Source organism: Rhinolophus hipposideros (genome assembly GCF_964194185.1).
Source record: "Rhinolophus hipposideros genome assembly, chromosome: 8".
Lineage (NCBI taxonomy): Eukaryota > Metazoa > Chordata > Mammalia > Chiroptera > Rhinolophidae > Rhinolophus > Rhinolophus hipposideros.
Genome location: NC_138054.1, coordinates 26,198,705 through 26,226,376, shown reverse-complemented (window position 1 = coordinate 26,226,376; position 27,672 = coordinate 26,198,705). Strand labels below are relative to the sequence as shown.

General features: G+C 37.7%; 1 protein-coding gene across 1 annotated transcript in view; it reads left to right on the top strand.

Annotated features, from left to right (window-relative positions):
* Window positions 1-27,048, top strand: part of RPAP2 (RNA polymerase II associated protein 2) — a 72,924-nt gene extending 45,876 nt beyond the window's left edge. The window contains exons 12-13 of the mRNA XM_081056159.1: window positions 20,773-20,922; window positions 25,559-27,048. Of these exons, the coding sequence (XP_080912285.1) occupies window positions 20,773-20,914 (142 nt within the window). The 3' untranslated portion in view covers window positions 20,915-20,922; window positions 25,559-27,048. The remainder of the gene's footprint in view (window positions 1-20,772; window positions 20,923-25,558) is intronic.
* Window positions 27,049-27,672: the final 624 nt, after the last annotated feature.

Below are 27,672 nucleotides of genomic sequence, written 5' to 3'. Positions count from 1 at the left end.
AGCTCTATAGAGTGAACTTCAAAGCTCATGTCTTCTTGCCTCATACACAGTAATTATTTTAGAGACTTATATTTGTAGTTTTTTCAACTTAAATATGCCTGTTCTAATTGATTTTAGACCTTCATGAACTTGTAATATCAATTTCTTATGTTCAAGGAATTTCTACTACATATGCAAATGAGTACCTGTGAGCTCCCCTCCACTGAAAAAAAGATCATAGTGTTGAATGTGAAACCATATAAATTAAATGTCTGAGCCATAACTAGTGGTATTTATTTTGGATTCTTCTATATCCATAAAATTCCTTTTTTGTTTTGTGTTTTTTCTTTTGCTTGTATAAATCTTGGATTTATCTTTATCACAGTACCTTTGTCACTATTTAAGTATTTACCTATTTACTGAGGATTAAACAATAATTAGATTATTTCTAACCTCCCTATAATCGTTGTTGGGAGTTTATATAAAATATATATGTAATATTTTTAATGGAAGTAACTTTACCCTCAGGCAGCAGGGCTATTTGGAAATCCAGATATTTTCTAAAGAAAAAATAATACTTGTTTAAATTTTTAACCAAAGCCTGCTTTCTACAGTGATTCCCCCCACCCCGGCCCCCCTCAGCATACCCCATATCTGAGGCAGTCTTATAATATTAGTTTTTTTAATCCATAAGTATCTGAGAATCCCCAACCTCTGGCCACAATGCACATTTAAGTCACCAAGGATTCTCAGCAAAAAGATGTGTTCTCCATTTTTCTCCATCCCAGGCAGCAACAGTGGTGATAGTGGTGACAGTAAGTAGCAAGTAGCACTTGGCCTTGAAGTCACAGCCTCCACTTGAGGAGTCAGTATCCATATCTACCAGTAACATCTTCACATTCTGACTGAGCTCACCGAGAGGACAGGGCCAGGGAGGCAAGGGACCCTGAGGCCTGTGGGCTGTTGTCCCCAGCGTCATGGTTCTGCACTGGAAGCGTGTGATAATCATTGTCTGTGCACACCACTAGTTGGTTCCGGTTCAATCTTAGAGCACTGGAAAAAGTTGGAGCTGCTACTCTGGAAGAATTGCTGCATAGCAACAATTTGACAAAAAAGCTTTTCAACACTCATCTACAAAGCTGCTCTGTAGATCTGTCACAAACAGGATTTAGATATAAAGTTTTAAAGTCAGCCCAGCCCTTTAAACAAACTTATGTGTAATAACAAAGTGAGTTACAGAGAACGTTTCTTTTGAATTAGAAATATCAGTAGAAAGCATCCCTGCTTCCTTATTAATAGGTAATCCTAAAGCATTAAATGCAAACATTATCAGGGCATAAACCATCTGTTATAAGAAAAACATTATATTTTATTTGGCTATCATAGTCTTTTATAATCAAAGTTTTTATCTCAATTTTCCAGATAGTTCTGAAATAGAAACTCCATAATGACATACTTCTTCATGGTATGTTCTTGTCTACTTTCTTTATTTTTCTTAGAAGTCCTTAATAGTAATAGCCTCATATGCCTCTTGGTTTTCAAATTTGGGGACTTTAGCTTTGTGCCTAGGATAAAATTAAGTGCAACTTAACTTTATGTAAATAATTTTTATCAAGCTTAATATTTTTATTAAATGTAATTCCCTTACCTCACAGACCACGTTTAGCTGTGCAAAGGTCCTTAATTTCATCAGCATTCTGAATACCCTTTTTTTATTTTCCTTGCACTGGCAGTGTATAGCCTTGCACAGATTTCTTTAATCTCATTGTGCGTTATTTTTCTTGTTGGCCGTATGAGGGGTTGGACTAAATCAAACTGGCAGAGCGAATTCAACTATAAGTAAATAGCTATTATAATGCAATATGTCAAAGGCTACTGAAAGAGATAGTGAAGATAAGTATATGTAGCAGAAGAAACACTTTTAATTTTGCTGATAGAGAGTCATGGTGACACTACCCAAGTATTACTACTTTGTTAGGTATCTGTCTTAGTCGTTAAGCTTGGCAAAGACATGCATTGAATGATATGGCTAGTCACTCTTTCTGTGGGAAGATTACAGAGTACTTATTTAAGTAAATGGGAGTGGAACGCTCCCAAGATTCCTTTACTCTCTTCTATAGATGAGCTGACATTATATTGCTCTCCACATCAAAGATGAGGAACCTTCCCTGGATCCAAAATGAAATAGTGGTTTAGTACCTCAGCATTATACTAAAGGTGATAAAGAGCAAACTAAAATGCGTAAATTGATTATTTTAAAATAAAAATATATTTTAAAATATTTTGTTTACAGAATTCTCACTACAACCGTGGACCTTATTTTCTCCCTTCCACTTTACTTCTTTACATTTTATTCTGGGAGTCAGTCTTAGCAATGAATAGGGATGTCTAGAAGCTGTTAGGTGAGAGTTTCTGATTCTGTGTTCAGATCACATTTAAGGAAATTTTTAAAGTAGTTCTAGAATAATGTTTTTCTTTTATACTTCCTACCTTTTTTTCTTTCGTAGATGAAAAGATCTCAAGTGCTCATTGATACATCTTCTTTGAATTAAGTATGGACGGTAACTTGAGTTTTTTCTCTGAGATAGTACCATCTGATTGTTAGCTAAAGTACCTTACTTGTAACCCTGATTTTTCTTCTAAATCAGGATTTTTATTTGGATTTTTTTGTCTTTAATACCATGCCCTAAAAATCATCAATAATTAGTGCCCATATATACCAGAAAAAGAGATGAGACCTACACTTTGCTGTAGTATCATAACTATAAATCAGTGTAGAAGCTGGAATCCACACAATAATGGCAAAGTTTAAAATACTTAGAAATATGACTCAAGGGCCGGCCCGGTGGCGCAGGCGGTTAGAGCTCATGCTCCTAACTCTGAAGGCTGCCGGTTCGATTCCCACGTGGGCCAGTGGGCTCTCAACAAAAAAAAAAAAAAAAAGAAAGAAAGAAAGAAAGAAATATGACTCAAAAAATAGCCAATAAATATTTATTGAGCAGCTGCTATAGGTAAGACTGTGTGAGGCCCTGTGGGGGATACAAATTTTAAACAAAGCCCCTGCCCTCAAAGACTTTACAGGCTGCTGGAGGTGGGGGGTGGGAATCAATCTGTGCAAAGGTTACTACAATAAAAAGTTGAATGTATTAAGTGGCAAAAATAAGCACAAATGTTGTAGGGATTCAAAGAAGCAAAAGATCTCGACTAGGAAGATCAAAAAAAGGTTGCACAGAAGTGGGATTTGTGATGGGCCCAAAAGATAGAAGGAGTTTTAAGAAATAGAAATAAAAGGATGGGGGGGGCAACTATAGCATGCAGAAAGTAAAAAGAAGAAATGTAGTTAAAAGTACAAGATAACTGAGAAGAGTGGTTGGGAAGTTGGGTCTCTTGTAGAGATAGATCTTATTTCAGTGGACAGTGAAAATCATTTAAGTTTTGAGCAGAAAGTACCACCATGAAGCCTGTGCTTTAGGAAGATCAGTCTTGGAGAGATCTGGAGTGTGAGATCTGATCCTGTCTTCCACCTTGTACCAGTCCTTCAAAGGCTTCCATTGCCCTTAAAGAAAAGCCTCTTATGTGGCCTACGTGGCCCTGTGTGGTCCAGCCCCTTCTCCAGCCTCATCTCACGTCACCCTACCTTATTCTCCCTCTTCCTAACACTCTGACCTTCTTTCAGCCCTTCTCATCATTCTCTTTCTCACCATGAAACAAAGGTTGTGCTCTGTCCAAAATGTTGTTCCCTCCCCTCTTTGGTTAATTTCCCTTCATCTTTCAGAACTAGAGGAAGTGTTTCTTCCTCAAGAATCTGTTCCTGACTTCCCTGATTAAATCAAATATATTTATAAATAGGCCTCCATAACACCATGCCCTTACCTTTCCTAGCACTTGTCCTATGTTCAGTTTCATGTGTAATTGTATGATTACTTGATTAATGTCTGCCTCCTTCAACTTGGAGACTTTAGGAGCTGGTTCTATATCTGATTTTACTCACCATTATATACTCAGTACTAAGCATTGTGCCTAGAACTACATAGGTTTACAATAAATATCTGGCAGAGAAAGACTGAATGAGATTAATTAGGAAGCTATCCTTTCTTGCTCTTTGTTGACTCCGTCCCTCCTGCCTACAAGTACTTATTCATCTTTAAAGTTTAAAAAAGAAAACAAAAAAAACCACTCACCTATCCTTTGTTCTTAATCTCACTGATGACCCCTCAGACTATCAGCCATTCACTTAACCAAACTTTTGAAAAGCTAGTCTGCTGTCAGTGATTCTAGTGCTTTTCATTAATCGCTTGCATTCTGGCTCTTGCCCACACCATTTATGAAATTGATTTTCTGAAAGCCTCAGCTAGTAACAGCCTACTTAACCAAAGAGCACTGAGACAGTGAACTAAAATTATTACAATGAAAGTGAAATGGGAAAGACAAATGCTTAGAGACATGACAGCTCCGGAATCTACAAGGTTTAGCAGTGGGAGGGGGAGGGGAGTCAAACATGATTTCATAATGTGAGGACAGATACCTGGGAAAATACTGGTGACTTTAGGGAAGTGGGTAAGAGGAACTAATGGAAAGAGATGAAACATTTGGTTTAATACCTGTTCTGCAAACATTGAGACTATTCCTGTACAGTTTAAGGTTCACGCAGACTATCTAATTGGGTGGTTCCCTACTAGGCAATTGAAAAATGTGGAATTGGAGCTGAAAAATGGTAAGGAAAATCAGAGACGCGAATTTTGGAGTCAGCATTGGGATGAGATGGCAGCAGTAGAGGGTGTTAAATGCAGGGTCAGCATCAGTTGGAACCTGTGGAATACCCACATCCATGCCAAGGATGCCTGAGGAATACCGAGAAAGCAGAAAGGGGGAAAATGGGCATTTTATGAACATCAACTGTGTGCAAATACTGTGCTTGACTCTTTACATACATTACTTCATTTGATTCAGTGGCGGTGTCCCACTTTCCAAAGGAAGGTAACACTCTGGGATGACAAGCACTTTGTCCAAGGTCACAGCTGGGATTCAAACTCAGACCTATCTGACATCAAAATGTGTGCACTTTCCACGGCAGTGTAGCTCAGAAAGTTCCTTATACATCCAGAACACTGTTGAGGAATCCAAAGTGGGTTTGAGGTTCAAGAAAGAGGTGGTATCTACCTTTCTGAGAACCATGTAGTTATCTTCTGAATGAGGAGAAGGGCTGAAAAAAGGCTGTGGTTTTGGCAATTAGGTGTTTGTAGGTGTCCTTCTAGAAAGCAGTTTCCAAAGAATGATAGGAGTGGAAACCAGATTGCAGGGGCTGGTCTAGTAGACAGTTGTAAAGATACTAGCAAATGTAAAGATGTAGCAAATGTTGACCACTCTTTTCCTATGGTTGGCAGAACAGGATAGGAGAGAGGGACTATAACCCAATATAATATGGCAAATCTTCAGAAGACGTCTCAGGATAGTGGAGGCGCTTGAGCATCTTTGTAGCAGAGGGAAAGGAGATGTTAGGCAGGGTTGGGAGTACTAAAAAGACAGGGTAACTGATGGGACGTGGCCCATGAAGAACCTGGGAATGGCATCAAAGGCGTACTTGGCTTTTGCTTTTTCTTCCTAACCTGTCACCCACCACCTCCTTTCCCACTGTTTCCTGCACATGTTTCTCTCTCCTTGCCTTGAATGTCAGTGTTATTTGGTAACATTTTGCCTCCTATACTTAATTTCAAGAGTAATTGAACCAAATCTTTTATGTTCCTCCTTCTAAAAACCTGTATTAGTATTATTATTTCATTACTTACTCTGATTGATTCTTATTACCCGCCCTCCATCACAGGTCAGTGGAGAATTAGTTTAGGACACCATTTCTAAGATTGATCTATACAGCTATGACACTTAATTCTGGTGACTAACTTTTCGTTCATATTCATGATTTTTACCTTCCCTGTCTTCTCTTCTTTCATGGCCCTCAAATCAGTTTTAGGGACATACACATGTACTTCACATCTCCCCCCAAACAAAAAGACACACACATTTCTACATGACAATAAGATACTTTCCATTCATCGACTAATTGCGTTTGGACAATGTGTAAACAGTACTAAACCAGGAAGGATGTCTGCAGTAAGTGAGGTGAATTTGAAACTGTTTTCTTACCAAAACATAATCTTCATGCAGCCACGGACATTGCTTAGATTACTTTTATCTCCCGAGTTCCAAACACTCAATCTCATTTCATAAGCACCCAGTGAATATTTGTAAAATAAATCAAATGAATAAATGGATGGGACAATGGATAAATTATTGTTGATGTTATGAACTTAAACACCAAATTGGTAGCACTGGTAAAAAAAATTTCATTGCCAGGGAAAAACAAAAATAGTTGATTAGTATTAGGAATGAAAGGAAGGACAATGCCCCTGTATCTCTGTAATGATTCATATTTTTCAGGGTGGATATAGTCTGAGAAGGAATGTGACTATTTAAGCTAAAAAGATTTGCTACTTTTAACCAAACCTAACATTGCTTTTTTGCAAATATATTCTTCTAAAATCTTTAATAAAATTAATAAAAAAATATAGATTTTGTAAATGTGAGCTTATCTTTTAACTCATAATTATAAAATTAATGATCATTTTAATTTTTTTAATGTTTCTTTGATTTAAAAACTTTATTTCAAGTACTGCTCTCATCTTCGATGGATTTCCTCTTTTCTGTCTACTGGCAAAATAGAAAAATCAGTTAAAAAGCAGTTAATCACGAAGTATGTAAATGTGGCGCTAAATCTTTTATTTTATCTGATGCATCACAGACACAATTCTGGAGAATTCTTTAAATGGTTTACTTGTTGGTATTTGTTCGTTGAATTGGAAGCATTTATCAAATGTTAATGGGTCCTAATGGAAAATTTCACTTTAGAGGCAAACTCTTCCTTTAACTAGTTTTACTGAATTTGTTACATTAACTAGTCTTGCAGAGTTGAACGAAAGTTATAAAGAGAAAAAAATGATTATTCCCAGGTATATTGAGTACTGATTAAACTCAAGATCCTAATTACCTAGTGTATTTTTTCTCTGTTGTGTTTAAACACTTTCGTTTAGATCAGGGGTGTCCAAACTTTTTTCAACGTTTTTTGCCAAGGGCGTATGTGGTAAAATACACAAACAGTCAGGCCACTCACTCGAGGTGAAGTACATATTGCCTCACCTGGCTTAAGTAAACTAAATACATTTTTGGAATTTGCTGCATGCCAATTAACAATGGATTGCGGACCGCAGTTGGCCCACAGGCCGCAAGTTTGACACCCCTGGTTTAGATTGCGTATTATAGAGACTAAACACCTTTTTAATATTCTTCCTGTCTCTGATTTTTCTCATTCTGATAGTTCTAGTTAATAATAAAATCATATGGTTCTTACAGGCAAAATTCAAATGCTTCCATTTTACTCCATGTTGAAATATTTTTACAGAGGTTTAGAGCAGATTATAAAGGCCAAAGAGTAAAAAATTGAGGCTTGGTATTATCTAGTTCTCACTATTGCTGTTCTCACTATTTGGTGTTGTTCCACTGTCCTTTTTGAATGAGGAGTTCAAGCATTGGCTTTTTATCATTTTAGTACAGGTAAGGTATACTCTGCCTTAAAAGACAGGGTATATCAAAATACACAAGGCTTAGTACCAGTAATGTCAGTGGAGCAGAAGTACTTGGGAAGCTGCCACAAACTGCTTGGTGAACACCTGCAATTTCTATGGAGGTGAAATCACATTATAGTAACTGAACCGCCTGCACTATTTCTGTTTCATGTGTTTACTGATTTTCTTTCCGATGAGTGTTTCAGGCCCCACATGATGATGCTGTTCACCATCTAATTGCAGTGAGTAACAGATCAGCTGCACTGCGAAATGTCTCATAAAAATAAGGTAACCATGAGGTTGTAACTAGTATTCCTGTGATTTCAGTGCAGAGAAAAATGTGACTTCTCTGAAACAGTAAGACTTATATAACTTTCAGAAGCTCCCAAATTCCCAAAACTATAAAATTATATGCCACTAACAAATTCTCTGCAGTTAAGTTTATACATCGAGATACATACTTATACATTCAAACTAGGATTAAAAATAGGTATTCTTTCCCCAAGGAAAAAAGTGCATATTTGAAAAAAAATGTCTAATATAATTTGAAGGAATATATGAACCTCTCTATCCCAGATTAAGGTGAGGAAGTAGAGTCAGTGAATGTAGATTTCTCTTTTGAGAAACTTGATAAGGATAGGAGATTGAACAGTGATATTTTATTTTGGGTGAAAGAGACCTTAGCATGTTGGTAGGGTATGGAGAAGGAGCCAGTAAAGAAAAATAATCTGAAGCTGAGGGGTGGGGGTGGGGGTATTACACGGTGGAGCAACATCCCAGAGGAAGCATTGGAATCCTGGTAACAGGCAGATGGAATAGCTTGAATAGGAGAGAAATACTACATCTTCTGAGACAGGAAGAAAATAAGTGAAGATTATGTGGTTATAGATAAGTTTGTAAATAACAGGGAAAAATTTTAAAATCATGGCTGACAACTTCATTTTTCAACGAAGTAGGATATGAGGTTGTCTTCTAAGAGTAAAGAGATGATGGTTAGGTAGAGAGTGAAAATATTAATAGTGGTCACAGAGAGGATCTGGAAAAGGAGCTACTAACCCAGGGCCAGAGAAAATTGACAAATGACACTGAGTACGCAAATTAGTCCAGAGAACATGGCTGTGTTGTGGTCTCCAAACTTCTCTTCTTCCTCCCATTCCCCTTTTCCCGTTAGTTTTCAGCTATCTTGTTGTAGGTGTGGAGAAAGATTGTAGCATTATTTCAGGTTGTAGTTTTGATGAATAAAAAAGCTAAGACAAGGATGTAAGAGATTCAGAAGTGCTGGTGAAAGCGTTTAGTTCAAGAAATCAGGACAGACATAATTGGTACAGGATAATGGAGTTATCTTAGGAAGAAAGTTGGTCTTCCCAGTCAAATATTTCCTGCCCTCCCCCCCAATGTTGTGTCTTCAGCTCTGACCTCTCTCCTAGGTTGAAGACCTATTGTTTGCTGGGCATCTCCATTTAGATATTCCTCAGGCAATTCAAACTCAAATCTGAGACTGAGCTCTATCTTCTCTTTCACGTGTTCCTTTTTCTCTGGTGGTATTTCCATCTTCCTAATTGCCCAGAACTAAAATCTAGTTTGTCTTCAGTGTTTCTCTTGCTCCCATCTCCCATATCTAATCAACTGTTGAGTCCTGTCCTTGTAACTTCTCTTATCCAGTTGTTTTTCTCCTTTCTACTGCTACTAGCCCACTTCAGGCTTTCATTTCTTGCCTAGACTGCTGCAATTCTGGCCTTCTTAAACAGGTCTCCTTGCCATGTGTCTCTTTCCTCAACTGGTCCGTCTTTCCTCCAGTTATAAGAATAATCTCACTAAAGCTTAATTCTGATCAGGGTAGGCCTTTGTTCAGAAACCTAGTGACGCCCAGTTTCTCTCATGTAATTTTGCTTGAAATTCAAGGCCCTGCTAAAGTGGCCCTAACCTGCCTATCCAACTTATTCGTCTTTTGTGTCCTTACATTGTGTTCCCTATTTCTCTCTATAAGCATTTTTGTTATAACTGTGAACTGTGCTTAAAATGCCTTTATTTTTCGTATCTGTCTTTCCTGGTCTTCAAATGTCAAATGTTCAAATGTCATCACTTCCTTAGACGCCTTTCTTAACCCTCCAGAGGTAGTTATAATATCTTCCTTGTATAAATTCCTATAGATCACATTTCTTTTGGACCGTATTACCTTCTGCTTCATTACATAGATATTTATGTAAGGATCTCATATCCTTTACTATTCAGTTTTCCAACAGTGTAGTTAACAAGTATAACAAATGATCAGAACTGTACAAATTTATTCACTTCAAAAATTGAGCAGCGGTGGGGCTGCCAGTTAGCTCAGTTGGTTAGAGCGCGGTGCTCTTAACAACAAGGTTGCCGGTTTGAGCCCCTCATGGGCCAGTGAGCTGCACCCTCCACAACTGGATTGAAGCAACTACTTAACTTGAAGCTGATGGTTTCTGGAAAAATGCACTTAAAAATAAAAGTTTAAAAAAAAATTGAGCAGTGGTTCTCAACACTCGTTGTACATTTGAATCACATAGGAGCTTTTAAAAAGTACTAATACCTGATTAAGAAATTTTTATGCATTGGTCTAGGGTGGGGCCTGAACATAATGTATTTTTTTAAGTTCCCCAAGTGATTGTAATTAGTACAGACAGCATTGAGAACCACCATCTATAATTCTAGTGCAATTATTAGTGTGCTAGATAGAGGTGTGTTAAATCAGTTACTGTGGCTGTGTCTGCCAGGATTTGCTTGCTTAGAGGTACTTCTTAGCTGTCTGCTAAAATCGTCATTACTTCATGGTGTTGGAAGGTGCTTCTTGGCTGTCTGGAGAAAGGATGAATTAGAAACAATAGAATTGTCAGTTTCCTTAGCACATTTTATTTTGAATGACAGATTTCAAAAAGTATTTAAACAACACATATAAATGGGCCTTTGAAATCATAAGGTATACTCAGTTCTTAAAATGAATCAGACATGTGAACTTGTATGGTAGTGGTTAGAAGTGTAGACTAGTGGGGAGTACTTGTGGGGTTTTTTTCCTCATCTCTACTGACTACGTGACCTTCAGAAAGTCACTTGAGCCTCATTTTGGAGTTAACACTTGCAGCAACTTCACAGAAAGGTTGAAAACCAACAAGTTAGTTTCATAAAGAAAAAAATCTTTTTACAAACTTGGAAATCACTGATACTTCTTATGTTTGAATCAGTGGTTGAGATCCTGCCACAAAGGGAACTGGGAAGAAGAACTGACATTCTTCAAGGGAAACATTCATCTTCTTCAATTTAGAAAGCCACCCACCAGCCATTTTAAAGTATCTGAATTTTAAACTCAGCTCTGACCTCTTGGCACATTTGTTTCCTTGTCAATTGTAAAGCCATGTTTATCGTTTACTTAATAAACGACATCACCCGTGCCATGAAGTAGTTACCTCTGCACAAGGCCCAAGCCATGTTATTTTAAGGAAAAAGAAAAGCTCTTCCTTCCACACGGTGCCTTTTTGTTTCTTTCCTGTGCCCCAATCGCTGCTGTGTTACTACTGGGAGGAAGCTAGGAGCCACAGATTAGACAAGTGTTTTTAGAGAATCGCTGACAATTGAATTTTCTTCTGCCTTCTCCCCCTTAAGAAACAAGTAAGTTGGAAAGAGTTTTGTGTTAAATACAAAATCCTAATATCTTACGTGGTAAGGAGACCTGAATATACAAGTGAAATTCCTTTTTAAAGTTTATACCAGAATTGGTGTGCTTTTTTTAATAGAGAGGCATTTTTGTAAAATGTCTTGGGTTTGTGTGGGCCCTCAAAATTCTGAAAATAGATGACATTTTGACCCATTGTGTTACTTACTGGTCACAGCTCTGTTTCAGTTTTGAGTGTATGTTTGTGCAGACAGAGGTGTTCTGGTTTAATCCTTTGTCATTTAGCACTTGTTCATGTAGAGGAGGAGGGAAAATCCCAACTCAGTTTTTACAAGAACACAAAATATGGGTGAAGTAACAGTTGTTACAGCCATGCAGGAAGAAAGGAATAACAAGATTTATAGATAAGAAAGCTGCCTTTGTGTGATAAAGGTGTCCATTTTTAACACTGTTCTTAGCCAGTGGGACCCTGGATAAATCCCTCACTCTGGCCAAAGCCTCAGTTACTTAATCTGTGTAAAGGAAACTAGCTGTATAGGTTGGGATTAAGTCACACTTGAGGAAATTTAAGTGCTGGTATAGCCTCATAAAATAAGAGGTTAAACCTCATCTTATAGATTCTTCACTTACCCAGACCGTTATTAATAAACATGCCCCATCTGTCCCAGAAAACTTTTGTTTTTGTTTGATTCCAAGCCCCCAAAGTGTCAGATATTATAATATGTTTTCTGATTGGTGTAGTGACAAGCATAGGGCCTGTACATGTAAATGTTGAAAGTATTTCTATTTAACAGAAATTTTACCTTCTTTTACCTTCTCCTTCCCAGCCCTACCTTCTGAGGGATAAGAGAATGGAAAAAATTATTTTAAGCCCAACATTAACTTTTAGCAGTCTCTGCATGCTCATCACCTTTCTGCATGGTAATCAGCAGGTTTCCCTACTGCAACAGAACTCTGTGTGAACCCCGTAATTTCTCAAATCTGATAGGTACAGAAAGTGTGTGGCTTTTCACTTCCTGTCCCTTCCTCCAACCCCAAACCATAAAGAAGCATGCTTTCTGGTGACATTTATTCATATAGATATTCTCACAGCTCTTTCTTCCTTTAAGATTATGTTGAGTATGAGGAGTGTTGTTCAGTGTAATTTTACATACCAGTTTGATTCTGTGTACCAGTTCGATGCCTACTGGTTTGATTCTATGAGTTTGGAAATCAATAATAAACTCTCAGGAAACTCCAAGAGTTTTTGCTTCTCTTAGTTTTGAGTCGAGGGTCAGGGTAAGGGATGTCCATGCTATGTCATTTCAGGCCAATGCATGATGTGATCTTCACCCGTTTCACACAGATTATTCAGGAAAGCATAATTCAGACCGTGCTGTGATTTCCAGTGTTCCAGGAGCTGCACTGTGTATTCCCCAGGGGGAATCAGTACAGTGAGTAAAGCAATGGGGACCACAATCAGGAAGGCCATTGAAATATCCACGTTCATTACTGACATTTTAGGTCAGTGCACTGTGAGAGATGGATAATAGAGTTCCCTCAGGGATTTAGCTCCACTTGTTCAATAAACTGCCACTTGAACTTTTTATATAGCTTTCTCCGTTGGTAAGATACAAACCAATGACTCACAGAATTACAGGTAACTTGATCTAAGGGTTAATCAAGAGTTTATACAGCTCTAAATCCTTGAATATGAGGATCTGTAAAAATGCCACTTGTTAATTAAAAATCTCTCTTGTTTCGGTTGTCAAACCTTGAAACTTCTCTTACTACTGTGTATAATAATTCCTGTTAACCAGATGTTGTTTGATAGCTCAGTAATAACAAATGGAGGGTACTTGTCCTAACTTGACTTGCACTCTCTCTTTTTGATGTGCAGCATATGTGGAGCAGTCAGCTAAATAAAGGTCTTATCATTAAGATACAGTTTGACACTTAGCTTTTTGCTTTTGTTGTCATGCCATTTACCATATGGTAAAAAACTAGTTATAGAAGGCTGACTGTCTTTTCAGAATAGAGATTTGAATCAGTGGCGTTTTCATGAGAAATTTCCTCTCTTGTTTGTGATTTATACCTTGCAAGTTGTTATGTCGTTTTTTTAGAATTATATTCTCCAGCGTACAGACTGTTTGTGGTAAGCGATTCTTTCAGTGTTACCTTTACAGGTTTTTATTCATACTTAAAAGAACTTGAAGGAAATAAATTGAAACATAAAAATCTTTTGTTTTTACTCATGGCCAGTCACATTTTCTGTTTTCTTAAAGGTATTTCCTACATAAAAACACATTGTTAAATGCCACCTGTGGTATATTGCTGTTTTTTGCTTAAGTAGAAGTAATTATTTGGCCCCAGTTTATTGTGGTTTTCTTTGATACTGGAATAGAGCTTGAGTCTTTTTCAATATATAATATTTTAGGAAATATTAGGCACTATATTTTGGGAAATTTAGGCACTATATTTTAGGAAAATGAGACGCTAAAAGTGTGTAGGGAAGAATACCAATCTGAATAAGGAGCAGTCAGCATCTCTCAAGAAAAATTAAAAGGACTTGGAATTAATTGGGAACCATTTTCAAGAATATGAAGGGGTAACTTTTAAGAGCTCACCTCACCCCCACCCCCCAAAAAAAGTTCTGTGACGAGAAAATAAAATTCTGCAAGAGACATTTAGACTACATATGGGGAATAATGTCTAGAATGTAAAGTTTGTTACCCATTGCTACATGCTACAGACAGAGGTAGCATGTAGAATCCCCCTCCTTCAAGACAGTGGAGGTAGTTTATGTGCAGTCTTGTGTAAAGGGACCAAATCACTGCATTACAAAAAGGATTTTGAGTCTCTTTTCTTTCATCATTTAACTTTTGATAGGAGGAGACTGAAAGGAAGTATAGAGTCCAAAAACAGTTGAGTTCTTGTTTTGCGGCTACATTCTGCTACTTTCATTGACCTAAAAAGAATAAGAATATATTCCATTCAGGAACCGTAATAACAGCCAGAAATACACAGAAATAAAGACCTATATTAGTTGGATTGTAGCTATCTTAAATTGCTCTTCCTTTTGGCCAAGTAAATCTCAACACATTTAGAGTGAAAAGAATTTCTTGTCCTTTCATGTTTTAGCTGTGAGACTGAAGTACCTTTGCTCCTGAGGAGGGTATTACCAAGCCCACACTCCAGGGCCTGCCCCTTACTGCACAGTTTCTCTGCAGGACTGGAAGGAAATTAAAGCTGTAAGTCAACCCTGCTCAGTGGTACTTAGCACTACTCACTCTTGGTCAATCTTAGCACTTCCCCAACAACACTTGAGTTCCAGATAAGTGGAAGTGAGGAGGGGAAATGGAAGAATAAGTGGTAGGTCTTGAATTAATGCTTGGTGTACCTGATGAGTTTGAAGCTCATCTCACCTTAGTGATAGATGTTCTGAAACATTCTGGCAGGAAGGTGCCACTATGTGTGAGCAGGAGGAGGAGTCAAGAGAATATTTCCGCCCTTACTTCCTCTCAAAAAGAAAGAATTTTATGAAGAAGGAAAAAACCAGTAAGTACAATAAATAAGTAGATTTTTAAGCTGGTTCTTCATTCAGCAAGTAAATATTGATCATTTGCAGTGTGTTAGGCATGAGGGATATAGTGAACGAGTCATTGCTCATGACATTCACCTTCTTTTGGGTGGGAGATAGACAGGTAACAAGCAAACTAGTAATAGAATTAGAAAAGAGGATTATGGAGACAAAAAAAGCAAAATAAGTAGAGGGTAAGGATGAGGATGGGAGAAGTGACATTTCAACAAAACTGAATCACATGAAGGAAACCACTGTGCAGAGATCTGGGGGAAGAGCATCCCCAGAAAAGAAAACAGCCAGCCTGAACCTCGCCTACTAAACCTCGGCATATCTGAGGCAGGGTTGGTCAGTTTGGCTGGAGTGGAGTAAGCCAAGGAAAGTTGTCTCTGCAGCTAGAAGATTTTATGAGATATTTTTGGTGTCTTTAAGCATCTTCCATGCTGTCACAGACCAGACCTCGAATGTTCTCGAACCAAATAGTTCCTTTGTATCTTTCATCTCCTGTTTTAATTGCTGCATCATCAGAGCTCTAGTATAGAAAGCATTATATTAGTGTTTATTTTAAATGAAAATTGGTGCATAACAGTCTTCTATTAGGTTGGTGCAAAAGTAATTGTGGTTTTTGCAACTTTTTTCAACCTTTTAAACCACAATTACTTGTTTTTTAATTGTTTTTATTGGGAATATTGGGGAACAGTGTGTTCCTCCAGGGCCCATCAGCTCCAAGTCGTTGTCCTTCAATCTAGGTGTGGAGGGCGCAGCTCACTGGCCCATGTGGGAATTGAACCTGCAACCCTGTTGTTCAGAGCTTGCACTCTAACCAACTGAGCCATCCGGCCGCCCCCTAAACCGCAATTACTTCTGCACCAACCTAATACTAGTATAAAGATTGACAAACTTTCTGTAAAGGGCGAGATTGTAAATATTTTCAGCTTTGCTCACTCTATAGTCCCAACTACTCAGCTCTGCTGTTGTAGCGCAAAAGCAGCCATAGAATATATAAATAAGTGGGCGTGGCTGTTTTTCAGTACAAAACTTTATATACAAAAATAAGCAGCAAGGTGGATTTGGCCCACAGACCCATTGAGAAATGCACAGTACAGTGAGAAATGCTAATATGGGGAAGCGGCAATTTTAGTTATTCACCAAGTTATTAAGAGAACAGGGGAATACAAAGATGGATGAATAAAATGAGATCCCAGGCTTCCATCTGTCTGGGGGGGGTGAGAAAAATATATACAACTAACAATACACACTTTCATGTTATTTGAAATACTTACAAGAATGTATTCATGTGACTGAAACAATGAAAATAAAAGGAAATAAAAAGGCCCAAAGAAATTGGATTTCTCCTACAAGTAGTTAAAGCCAGAGAACAAAGTGATGAGATCCATGAGAGAGGATTGTGATGGCAATGTAGAACAATGGCTGGGAGTGGGAGACCACTTAGGAGGCTGTAGCTGTAGTCCAGGCAAGAAGTAACTCATCTGAATTAGGATAGATCAGTTAGAATGGAGAAGATGAAGGGAATTTAAGAGGTACCTCAGAGGAGAGGCAGCAGGACTTGGCAACTGATTGGACAAAGGACATTAATGGGTAACAGTTAAAGATGACTGAAACTGCTAATACCGGAAGGTTTTGACAAAAACATGAGGTCAGAAATTCAGGTTTGAACATAGGTATTTGAGGTACCTTTTGGACATCCAAGGAGAGAACTCCCAGGAGAGAAGTTAGAAATTTGGGTCTTTGGTAGTCACAGTCTTAAGATGGGATGTAGTGCAAAAAGAAGAGGATCAATATAAAACCTTAGTTAAGACCTGTCATTTGTCGGTTGGTGAAAAACGAAATGTCAACAAGAGAGATTGTAAAGGATCATGGGTAGGAGGAGAACCTGACAGAGAGTGCCTCCAGAGCCAGAGGAGAATCCTAGGAAGGGAGAAGTGATCAGCGACCTCAAATATGCAGAGTCAACTGGGAAGAGAACTAAGAAGGGGCTTTTAGATGTGGCAATTAAGAGACCGTTAACGACCATGAAAAGAACAGTTCCAGTAATAAGTCTTTGTTCATATGTCATTGGGCCTGGCTTTAAGCACATGTAGGGACTGTATTACTAGTGCTCTGTGGTTTCCAGAGCCTCTTCCATGGTCACTGCCAACAAAAGCATACTCTGTGGAACCCTGTCTCCAAGCTCAGTGCAATGCTCTTCTACATCAAATAGGGCCTCAAACTCCACTCAGCCCAACAGCACCTATCTTTAGGGCAGCATATACCCTAAAAAACAATCCCAGCAGTTTCTTAGTAGCATCTTTGGCAGTGGCTGCAACCAACTCCTATCGTTGACGAATAGACTGATAAAACATTATGATCTTGCCTCTGATTCATCTGTGCAAGTAGGCACAGAAGCCTCTTGCTACAGAGGTGACATGGAAATTCAGCAAATGCCCAGTAAGCAGCAGGCTGGAAGAGTAGGCAAATAGTCAATTGCTGTTAAGTAATAAAACATTAAAGTAGATGAGCCCAGGATCTGGAAAACATAAAGATTATATATAGTCCTTATTCAACTTTAAATGTAAATTACTTTGGAGATAGAGGCAAATCATGATCTTTCAAATGAATCATTCATAACATTATAGTATACTATAACTAAGATTTTTTTCAAGGTTCAGCATCTTTCTTGATATGTTATTCATTATGACTTTATAACTTGTCAGAACCATCCTTCACTTTTTGTATCATAAGCCTGGTTTCTAGAGAGGATGATTTTAAAGAGAGAAAACAATTTTTACATGGCTCTAAGTAATCCACTGGATTATTAATGTTTAGAGGTGCACAGGAAGTATTAGAGTATTTATTCATTTATACTTCATCTTATTCCAAAAAGGATTTCTGTCAACTTAAAGTTGTTAGAAAGTTAATATTAATGTATATTTCTATGATCATTTACATTCTGTGTTAGGGACTGAGGGATGGGGAAGAAGTAATCTTTTCAGTTAAAGATTAAAGGGGAAACGCGAGGTAATAAATAAGGTTAAAGGAAATCTTGTTGGCTAACTTTCCAGGAGTATAATTATGCAACAACACTTAGGGCTCCTGTGTTAAGAGTAGTCAGGAAATCCCAGCTCCAGGTGCCTAAGGATTGCTATTTATGCACTTGATGACTAGCTGCAGAAATCTCCAGGCCCCAAGTTGATATTTCTATCTCCCAACAGACATCAGACCTTGTATGATTTCTCTGTCAGCACTGCCTTCTGCCTGCCAGCTGCTTGCCATTTTTATATTTGTAGTCCTCCAGTTCTCTAAAGCAAATTTAAAACATTCTATTCCTTCTCCATATTCATTGAGGGCTCAGCACACATCAGTGAGGTAAAGATGAAACTTACAGAGTGCTGGATATAGAGCCTACAAAGAATGAAAGCTAGCATGCTAGTCAAGAGCCAGGGCTTTGTGAAATAAATTGTCTACGATAAAAGCCCTGACCTGCTACTTACTCTGTGACCTTGGGGAAGGTACTTCAATTTTTTGTGCCTTCATTTCCTCATCCATGAAATGGAAGCAATAACTACTTTCCTCAGCATCACTACAGTTAAAGGAGATAGTTCATGCTTAGTACATGTACATAGTAAGTATTTAAAGGTAGCACATGGTAGATGTTAGTTGATGTTATAATCATTATCATAACTGATTTTTTTTAAAACCTGTTCATTCATCTATAGTATCCTACTTGAATTTTGCAATAACTTTTAAGGAACTTTATAAAGTGTTATTAGCCGCATTTTATACATAAATCCTAAGGCTTTGATGTTCAACTTGCCCAAAATTATAACAAATTTCTGGCAAAGCGAGGATTAGAACAGTGTTATGTAGAGAGAGTTCTCCTAGGGCTTGCAGTTAGATTGGGGAGTGAATAGGTTTCATTTCAGGAGTCAGCTCTAAACAGTTGAAATGGTTGCTAAGAGCCCTGTTTTGAGGATTTTCAAAGCAGGTCCAAACTCATTAAGAAAACTGCCTGATTGATTAGCATTATTTGCCATAGGCTCAGGAGCTTAGAGCAGGCTTGTGTTGTTACTTTTCCTTTTTTTTTTGTTTTTTTGTTTTTTTACTCCTAGCTAAAGTTTCCCATTACCCTAGTTTTCTGTGTGAACGAAATTTTTAGGTAAATTTGAACACATCTTATAATGAAGTTACTAATTTATAGAGTAAATATATTCTTATAAATTTACTAGAGAACTATTACTATTTCTAAAGTATTTTCTAACAAGGGCAATTGATGGAGCAATTCTCTTTCTAGCTGTTTCTATATAAGTCTTCTCATTTTCTGCTCTCATGAGCACACACGTTGAAAAATCTAGTAGTTATTGAGGGTTAAGTTTTGAAACATACTAATGGCACTTTGAGAAGTAATTTAGAAAACTTTGTTTTCATATATGAATCAAATACTAGTCTCCTTGAAAGTGAGAAATTTTCTAGGATGTGTCATATTTTAAATGCACACAAAAGCTAGGTTTCTATGGAGTTGACCTATCTGATATGCCTCCTCTGACTTGGTTTTATTTAGCCAGTGTTATCCCATCCCCAGTATCTGGTCTTACTGTGGGGAAGCAGCAACATTACATTTTAAATGTTGGCATCACCTAAGGATGAGAAAAGCCCGAGTTGACTTCTAGGTTCCACCTTCTCTGCAGGAAGGTGCCGCAGGAAAAGCTGGCCACAACTACCTACATTCACCCAAGTGCCTAGGGTGGGCTTGGAATTGAAAGGCTGGGGTACTCCTATTTCCCAGTATGAACTACCTTTGAGGAATATCACCAGACAGCTCATGAAGTGTGAGAACTGATACTCCATCGCCTAAAGAAATCCAGCCCTAAAGAAATACAGGAGAGATCAGGAAGGAATGAATACACTATAGTGGTTTTCCCACTTAGAACTCTGGATTTCACTGAACTGTTGGAGTCACCTAGTTTCCAGTTCTTGCTAGGACACCTTCAGGGAGATAGAGAATTTATTACCTACTCAAAGTCCTGGCCATCCCTGAACAATTGTGACAAACTTTTACTTTTACACTTGCTTTCTATATGAAATGGCTAAGCAAGGAAGAAGTCTGTCTCTCAGAAAATAACATTTTCCATTTCACACATACTACCCCAGAATTGCTGTGCTCTGATTTCTTGAGCGTTATTAATTTAAATCATAGAGTTATTTTATTTATACTTGATGTTCCCAGTGGGCACATTAAATAAGCATCTGGAAGAGCTTTGTGGGGAAAAAAGAATTTTCTCCCAAAGAATGTAACTTGCAAAGGTTGTATGAAGCATGATCTCTGGAGATTTTTTTTTTTAATTATGGAAGTAATGGTTTTAATCTTTGTGATTAGATTCGTCACTTTTTAAAATCATGCTCACTAATGTTTCCATGTAAATTACTTTTAAGAATCTATTACATGCAATCAATCTTGTGGGGTATTTACTGGAAGTGGTTAGAGAAAAAAGCAAAGTGTTCCTTATGAAGTTTGTAGTTAAGTGTCTTATAAGATGTAATTCATCTATTTAGTGTTTTAAAAATAAAAATGTTAAGGTTTTCTCCAAAAGGTAATCTTGTTTTTTATATATTGTCTTTTCCAGGTGACATAATCCAAACATTCAATATAAATTAGGTTTTTAAAGCAATTCCCAGCTCTAAGCATCTCTCCACAACCTTCTTTCCCCAAGTGGAAAGACTTTATTTTCTTTTCTGAGCACAATTTTGGTAGTTTTTGCTGGTATGATGAACAACATGTTATAGATTCAGGCTTTTAGGCTTCTTTCTCTACTTAACAGTATGTTTGATCTTTCAGTCTTTTCTTGAGATTTCTCTTCTGCTTTTATTAGTCAAGTCTTCTCTCTCTAGAAATGTTGTTGAATCAGAGACTTCATCTCTGCCATGACAAAAGTCCCTTAGTCTTTCCTATTTCATGGATATGTATTTAATATTTTTGTTTGTTTCAGATTGACCCCGATTCTTGGCGTTCAGAAGCATTCTCAGGAAAATGTGATGTTTACACAGTTTATAGCCATCCTGCTTGAAGAATTACATTTAAAGAATGAAGACCTTGAAAGTTTGACCTTTATATTTAGAACCAGCTGTTAACCAGAGTGGTGAGTTGGATTGTATTTACTTAGGTTTGTTGGGAATTTTAAAAACCAAGTACAGACCTCAAGATGTCCTCAGCTTGCTAAGGAAGAACATGACATCCCTTAGTTCTCAGCTGCCCCACTCACTTCCTGTCTTCTCTTGTAACTTTGTGCCCCACCCTTGTTATTATTCCTCTTTTATAGGCTTACCACAGTTAATTCTGTTTCTTGCAATCCAGGAAACTCCCACTGTCACCTTCATACTCAAACCTAGATCATCCCAAATGTACCATTTGGTAAGTTTCTTTCCAGGAAGTAGCAATTACTTCAATCCAACTACTGCAGTGTATCCATTGAGAATACCCTCATCTTACTTCCCTCTTCAGAGAAATCACCCCCAAGCCAGCCAATACCTTGGTAATCACATGTGCATATAAGCAGGTGAATTTACAGTCTGGCTTTGCTGAATTCTGACCCTGCTTCCAAATACATAGCCCTCCCCTTCTAGCCCGAGTTCTTACCTCTTGCAGAACTGCCTGTCAGAATGTCCTATCCTTCGTCCTGCCTTCATCATAATTCTTCATCTCATCCTCTCCTTGCTTCTCATTTCATATCTCAAGGGCTAAGGTAGTTTGTTTTTTAATTTTTTATTAAAGTATAATTGGCATCCAATAGTATATTAGTTTCAGGAATATAACATGATTCAACATTTACATACCTTATGATGTGACCACCACATGATGTCTAGTAGTCATCTGTCACCCTGCCAGGTTATTCCAGTATTACTGACTGTCTCCCCAGTGCTGTAGCTGTACGCTCACTTCCATGGCTTATTATTCCATAACTGGAAGTTTGACCTCTTCTTCCCCTTCATCTTTTTCACCCATCCCCCACTTTCCCTCCCCTCTGGCAACCATCACTTTATTCTCCATTTCTGTAACTATTTTTGTCTTGTTTGTCTGTTTTATTTTTCTAGATTCTACATATAAAGGAAATTATGTGGTATTTGTCTTTCTCTGACTTATTTCACTTAGCACAGTACTCTCTAGATCCATCCATGTTGTCACAAATGGCAAGACTTCATTCTTTTCTATGGCAGAGTATTACTCCTGTGTGTGTGTGTGTGTGTGTGTGTGTGTGTGTGTGTGTGTGTGTCACATCTTCTTTATCCATTCATCTATCGATGGACACCAAGATTGCTTCCACATCTTGGCTATTGAAGATAATGCTATAATGAACATAAAAATGATTATATCTTTTCGAGTTAGTGTTTTTGTTTTCTTTGGATAAATGCCTAGAGAAGGAAATGCTGGGTTGTATGGTAGTTCTATTTCTAATTTTTTGAGGAATCTCCACACTGTTTCATTAGGGTTATTTTCTTGTTTTGTTGTTGTTGTTCCTTCATTTGGAACTTGTTCTTGTCTTCTCATTTTGTTTGACTTGTTGTGTTTGTTCCTATGAATTAGATGCAATGCCTGTCTCTCCCAATCTTGAAAAAGTAGCCTGTGTAGAAGCAGCCTTTGTGTAGACTGTGTTCTGGGTTTTGGCAGAGTGGTCGGAGTGAGGGTGGATGTCTGGCACACCAGCTGGCCAGGAGGAGTGGGCTTCGGGTGGGGCAGCCCAGCACACACATGTGCATGCACTGGCTCCCTGTTGGTCTGGTTGAGGCCGGAGTGGGGTCCTGCAAGGGCAGCCCAGTGCGTGCCTGCTTTGGCGCCTTGTTGGTCCTGCTGGGGTGGGTTCCAAGTGGAGTGGTGCCCTATTGATCCAGTTGTCCGCAGCTAGAGCAGGGACCCAGGCCGGGCAGCCCAGTGCACTCATACCAGCAGCTTTGCAGGTCTGTACCTGCCTAGAGCTCCTGCCTGCGCTATCCAGATGGAGGGTTACGTCAACAATGGTGCTCACCAGCACTTATGATCCCAAAGAGTTCCCTCAGATCCCAGAGTGCTCTCACAGTTCCCCAAGATTCTTTATGTGGTGTCTTTCTCCCCCCCTCTTTCTCTCTCCCTCCCCCTCTCTTTTCTTCCCTCTCCCCTTTGTTGTGCAGAAGCTATTCAGTTGGCCCTCTGTTGTCTCTCTGGAGGCATTGCTTTAAATGTAGGTGTGTATTTGGTGTGTTTATGGGAGGAGGTGATTTAGCTTCCTCCTATGCCACCATTTTAAACCCGCCTGATAGGTAGTGATTTAATGTTATGGTTGAAAAAATTCATCCTAAACTACAAATGAGACCCTCTCAGGGAGCATCCTCTCAGGGAGCATTTTCTTTTTATAATTTAAAAAATAATTGAAAGTTAAAAATATATATGCAAGCTTTTAGTAAAAGTTAAAATTAAACAATGCAGAATTGCATATATAATTTTAAAAAGGAAAATTTCCCCCTTACCCTGCCTTCAATCCTGTCTCTTTTCCAGAAGCACATTTGATATATATCATTTCATATTTTATTTTAATTTTTGTAAAAAAAAAAGAAATAAGAAAACTCTTCAAATAAATCTTTCAATATATGAGAAAGATATTTGAGACTGAGGTATTTTGGCAAGCAAGAAAGAACGATATCCTTTTATTTATTTATTTATTTATTTATTTATTTATTTATTTATTTTGATATCCTTTTATTGAACCTGTTAAAAACTAGAATATAAGGAATCAGCACTATAACTCCCTCCCAACCTATACCCAATGACCTTTTCAAATGATCCTACTCCCCAAAGGATCCTGTAAAACAAAGGGTTTGAGGTGAGGGGGTGAACTCAAATTGGCCTTTATAAGCATCGATTCAGAGGCCTTTCTAAGAATGTAGTGAGGTTGGAGTTTGTTTTATTGCACTTCAGGTACAGAAAATTGAATTAATCATACTCCTTAGACCATGACACACTGTCTTCGTTGGATGAAAGGTTTTTTTTCCAGATAGACTGAAAACAAAGAATGCCTAACACAAGGTCCTCCAGACCTACTTTAGTGAATGGGTAGCAGTTCAATATCAGTTTTAATGAACATTTAAAACTTATATGTAAACAAATGGTGTTAAAAGTACTTTTAAGGACTCTCACCAAGATATTTTAAGTGCAATTAACAGTTCCCCTATGATCATTGTTTATTTGCATTATTTGTGTAAATAACCAAAGATAAACCTTTTCCCAGACTTTATCAGTGTAATAAGGAATTTTGAATGAATGAGGCCTTATTACTTAATTTTCTGTATGAGAAGTGAAGATGGTTTTGATTACGTGGATAGATTTCTTTTCTGTTTGCATGATTTTGGGAAGCTGTAAATTAATTTGAGTATAAAAATTTTAATATCTAATAACCTTTTCAAGATTAAATTACTACTAGCTAGTATGAGGTGTGATCAAACAATACGGTGAATGCTTAAATTTTAAAAAGTTTATTACAGTAAAAGACACATTGCCATTAATCCCCCTCAAAATACTCCCTCTCGCTTCGAACACACTTATCCCATCGTTCATGCCACTTTCTGAAGAAGTTCTGGAAGTCCTCTCTCGTGCGTGTCCTTAGTCATGCTGTCGTGGCTGACATGATGTCCTGAATCAATTCAAAACGTTTATCTTTCATGGTCATTTTGACTTTGGGAAAGAGCTAGAAGTCACATGGTGCCAGATCCGGTAAATAAGGTGGATAAGAACAACACACTGTAATGTTTTTTCTTTTAGTTTTTTTATAAGAATTATTTTTTATTGGGGAATATTGAGGAACTGTGTTTCTCCAGAGCCCATCAGCTCCAAGTCGTTGTCCTTCAATCTAGTTGTGGAGGGCGCAGCTCACTGGCCCATGTGGGAATCGAACCGGCAACCCTGTTGTTCAGAGCTCACACTCTAACCAACTGAGCCATCCGGCTGCCCGTAATGTTTTTATTTGACAGAAATTGCCATGCCAGAAGCCATGTGTGACACGGAGAGTTGTCATGATGGAGAATGAAACCATATGCCCATTTCTCAGACTGTTTTCTAAGCACAAAATTTATTAAATGCTCGTAAAGACACAAAAGAGGACTTCCAGAACTACTTCAAAAAGTGGCAACAATGGTGGGATAAGTGTGTTCAAAGCAAGGGGGAGTTCACTTCCCTCAGAGTGAACAAGTAAGACAGTACCCAAGATGGAAGTCACACTATTTTTGTAACTAATCTCAGAAGTGATATCCTATCACTTTTGCTACATTCCATGACTAGTTAAAAAGTTCACTAGGTCTAGCCCACACTCAAGGTTAGAGGATTGTGTAAGGGCATGAATACCAGGAGGCAAAGATAATTTGGAGCCATCTTAGAAGCTGTTTACTATAGGTGACAAAATTGCTCAGTAGTTTCCAGCTTTATATATAGCATACCACACTATCCAAGTGTGGTATGAACTTCACATTGAGTTCACCCAGTCCACATGGCCACAAAAATGCTATATGCTTACCCAATTGTTCTGGGAAGGGATGGTGGTGGGGAGAAGAGGAATTGTCTTATTGGCCAGACCCATCAAGGCCTACCCCCTTGAGCTGAATATGAACTTAGGTCTAATCCACCCAAACCATTATTGTTACCTAATGAGCACAAATGGAATGTATATTGGGAAAACAAAGTGTTCCAAAAACCTGTTAAAATATTTTAGGTGTTTTATTCAGACATTTTTTGTTTGTTTGCTTTTTGTTTCACAGATACAATCCATGAAGACTGAATAGAAAATGAACTTCTACTCACTATTTCTGGAATTCTAGCTCTAATGAAGGTCTCGTGGTGACTTATAACTAGTTTTGGTCACAGGAAAACCTTCACCTTCTTACATTTCAAGCACCTACCTCCCAGTCCCTAAATGTACAGAGTGACTTCCCCAGTTAGAGGAGAACCGTTATTCCAACAAGGATAACCAAGTCCTTGCATCCCTGGCTATAAGACATTATTTTTATTTATTTGAAAATGAAAGTTGAAGTCTTAAATTGAAATTTAAATGACTATTCAAAAAAATACAATGACTTTTTATTTTTTTTGGATAATTCCAGCCATCACATCAACTTGACCAAAAAATTGAGAGAAGTCCTATTTTTGCCTCATAGTCTAAACTCTAGATTCAGAAGAACAGTAAAGAGGTAAATAAATGCAGTCTAAGATGCAACCCTTTAGAAGTCTAGTCATCATTCTTTTAAAAGTAGCTGCCTGTGCTGTAATGTGGTTAACCTCACAAGTCCAAAACAAGAGTCCTCTGGACTCAAGGAAATTAAAAAAAAAAAAAAAAAAAAAAGCATTGAATCTGTAGTTTGTTCTTAAGAGACAATCTCTAGAATGTATACTGCTTTTTCAAAATGTGTGTGAAGCATGCAAGTTAGCAGGGCATACAGGGTAGTTAAAGGGGATGCCTCAGATGGACAATTTGGGCAGCTTTACTGGAGGGCCAAGGAAAAAATGAGATCTATACTCTTGGACACTGGAAGAAATGACAGCTGCTCTAAGCCCAACCTTGGAAAGGGGCCAGAAAGCAGCCTATTGGAGTGGGCACTCAACAAACAGGAATCTATAAGCTCTACAAGATCACAGGCTACAATATCAATATATAAACATCAATTGTGTTTTTATATGCTAGCAATGAAAACCCCCAAAATGAAATTAAGAACACAATTCCATCCACCTCAGTACCAAAAGAATTAAGTACTTAATAAATTTAACAATGGAAGTGTAAGACAGACAGTGAAAACTGTAAAACATTGTGAGAAATTACAGAAGGCATGAATAAGTACAGAGATATTCCATGTTCATGAGCGAGAATATTTAGTATTCTTAAAATGGCAGTTTTCCCAGATTGATCTATAGATTAATGCAATCTCTGTCAAAACCCCAACAGTTTTTTTTTTTTCTTTTTAAGCTGGAAAGCTGATCCTAAATTTTCTCGGGAAAAAGATCCAAAATAGCCAAAGCAATTCTAAAAATGAAGAACACTTCCTGATTTCAAACTTACTACAAAGCTACTGTAATCAAGATAGTGTGGTACTGATATAAAGATAGACATAAAGATCAATGGAACAGAATTTGAGAGACCAGAAATAAGCCCTCATATTTATGGTCAGTTGATTTTTGACTTAAGTTGACAAGGCATTTCATGGACAAAGAATAGTCTTTTCAACAAGTGGTGCTGAGACGGTTGGATATCAGATGCAAAAAAAAAAAAAAAAAAAGATGAATTTAGACTCTTATCTCCTACCATTTTAGAAGAAAACAGAAAATCTGCATGGCGTTGGTTTAGAAAAATTCTTAGATAAGATCTGAAAAGCACAATCTCTAAAGGAAAATATTAATAAGTTGGACTTTCTCAAAATTTAAAACTTTTGCCCTTCAAAAAAAAGCATCACTAAGAAAATAAATTGACAAGCCACAGACTGAAAATGTATTTTGAAGTCTTATTTTATGAAGGACATATCCAGAATATATAAGGAATTCTTAAAACTCAAGTATGAGACAATTCAATTTTAAAATGGGCAAAACTTTCAATAGACATTTCAGCAAAGAAAATACACAAATCGTTTAGCATATGAAAGATCCTCACCATCAGTAGTCATTAGGGAAGTGCAAATCGAAACCAAAATTAGATACCACTTCACACTAAGATGAACAGAAGAAGAATATCATAGTGTTGGTGAGATATGGAGGAACTGGAGCCATAATACATTGCTGCTGGAAATGTAAAATGGTGCAGCCATTTTGGAAAACAGTCTGGTGGTTTCTTAAGTTAAATATGAGTTTACCATATGACCCAGAAATGACACTCGGTGTTCCAACCCAA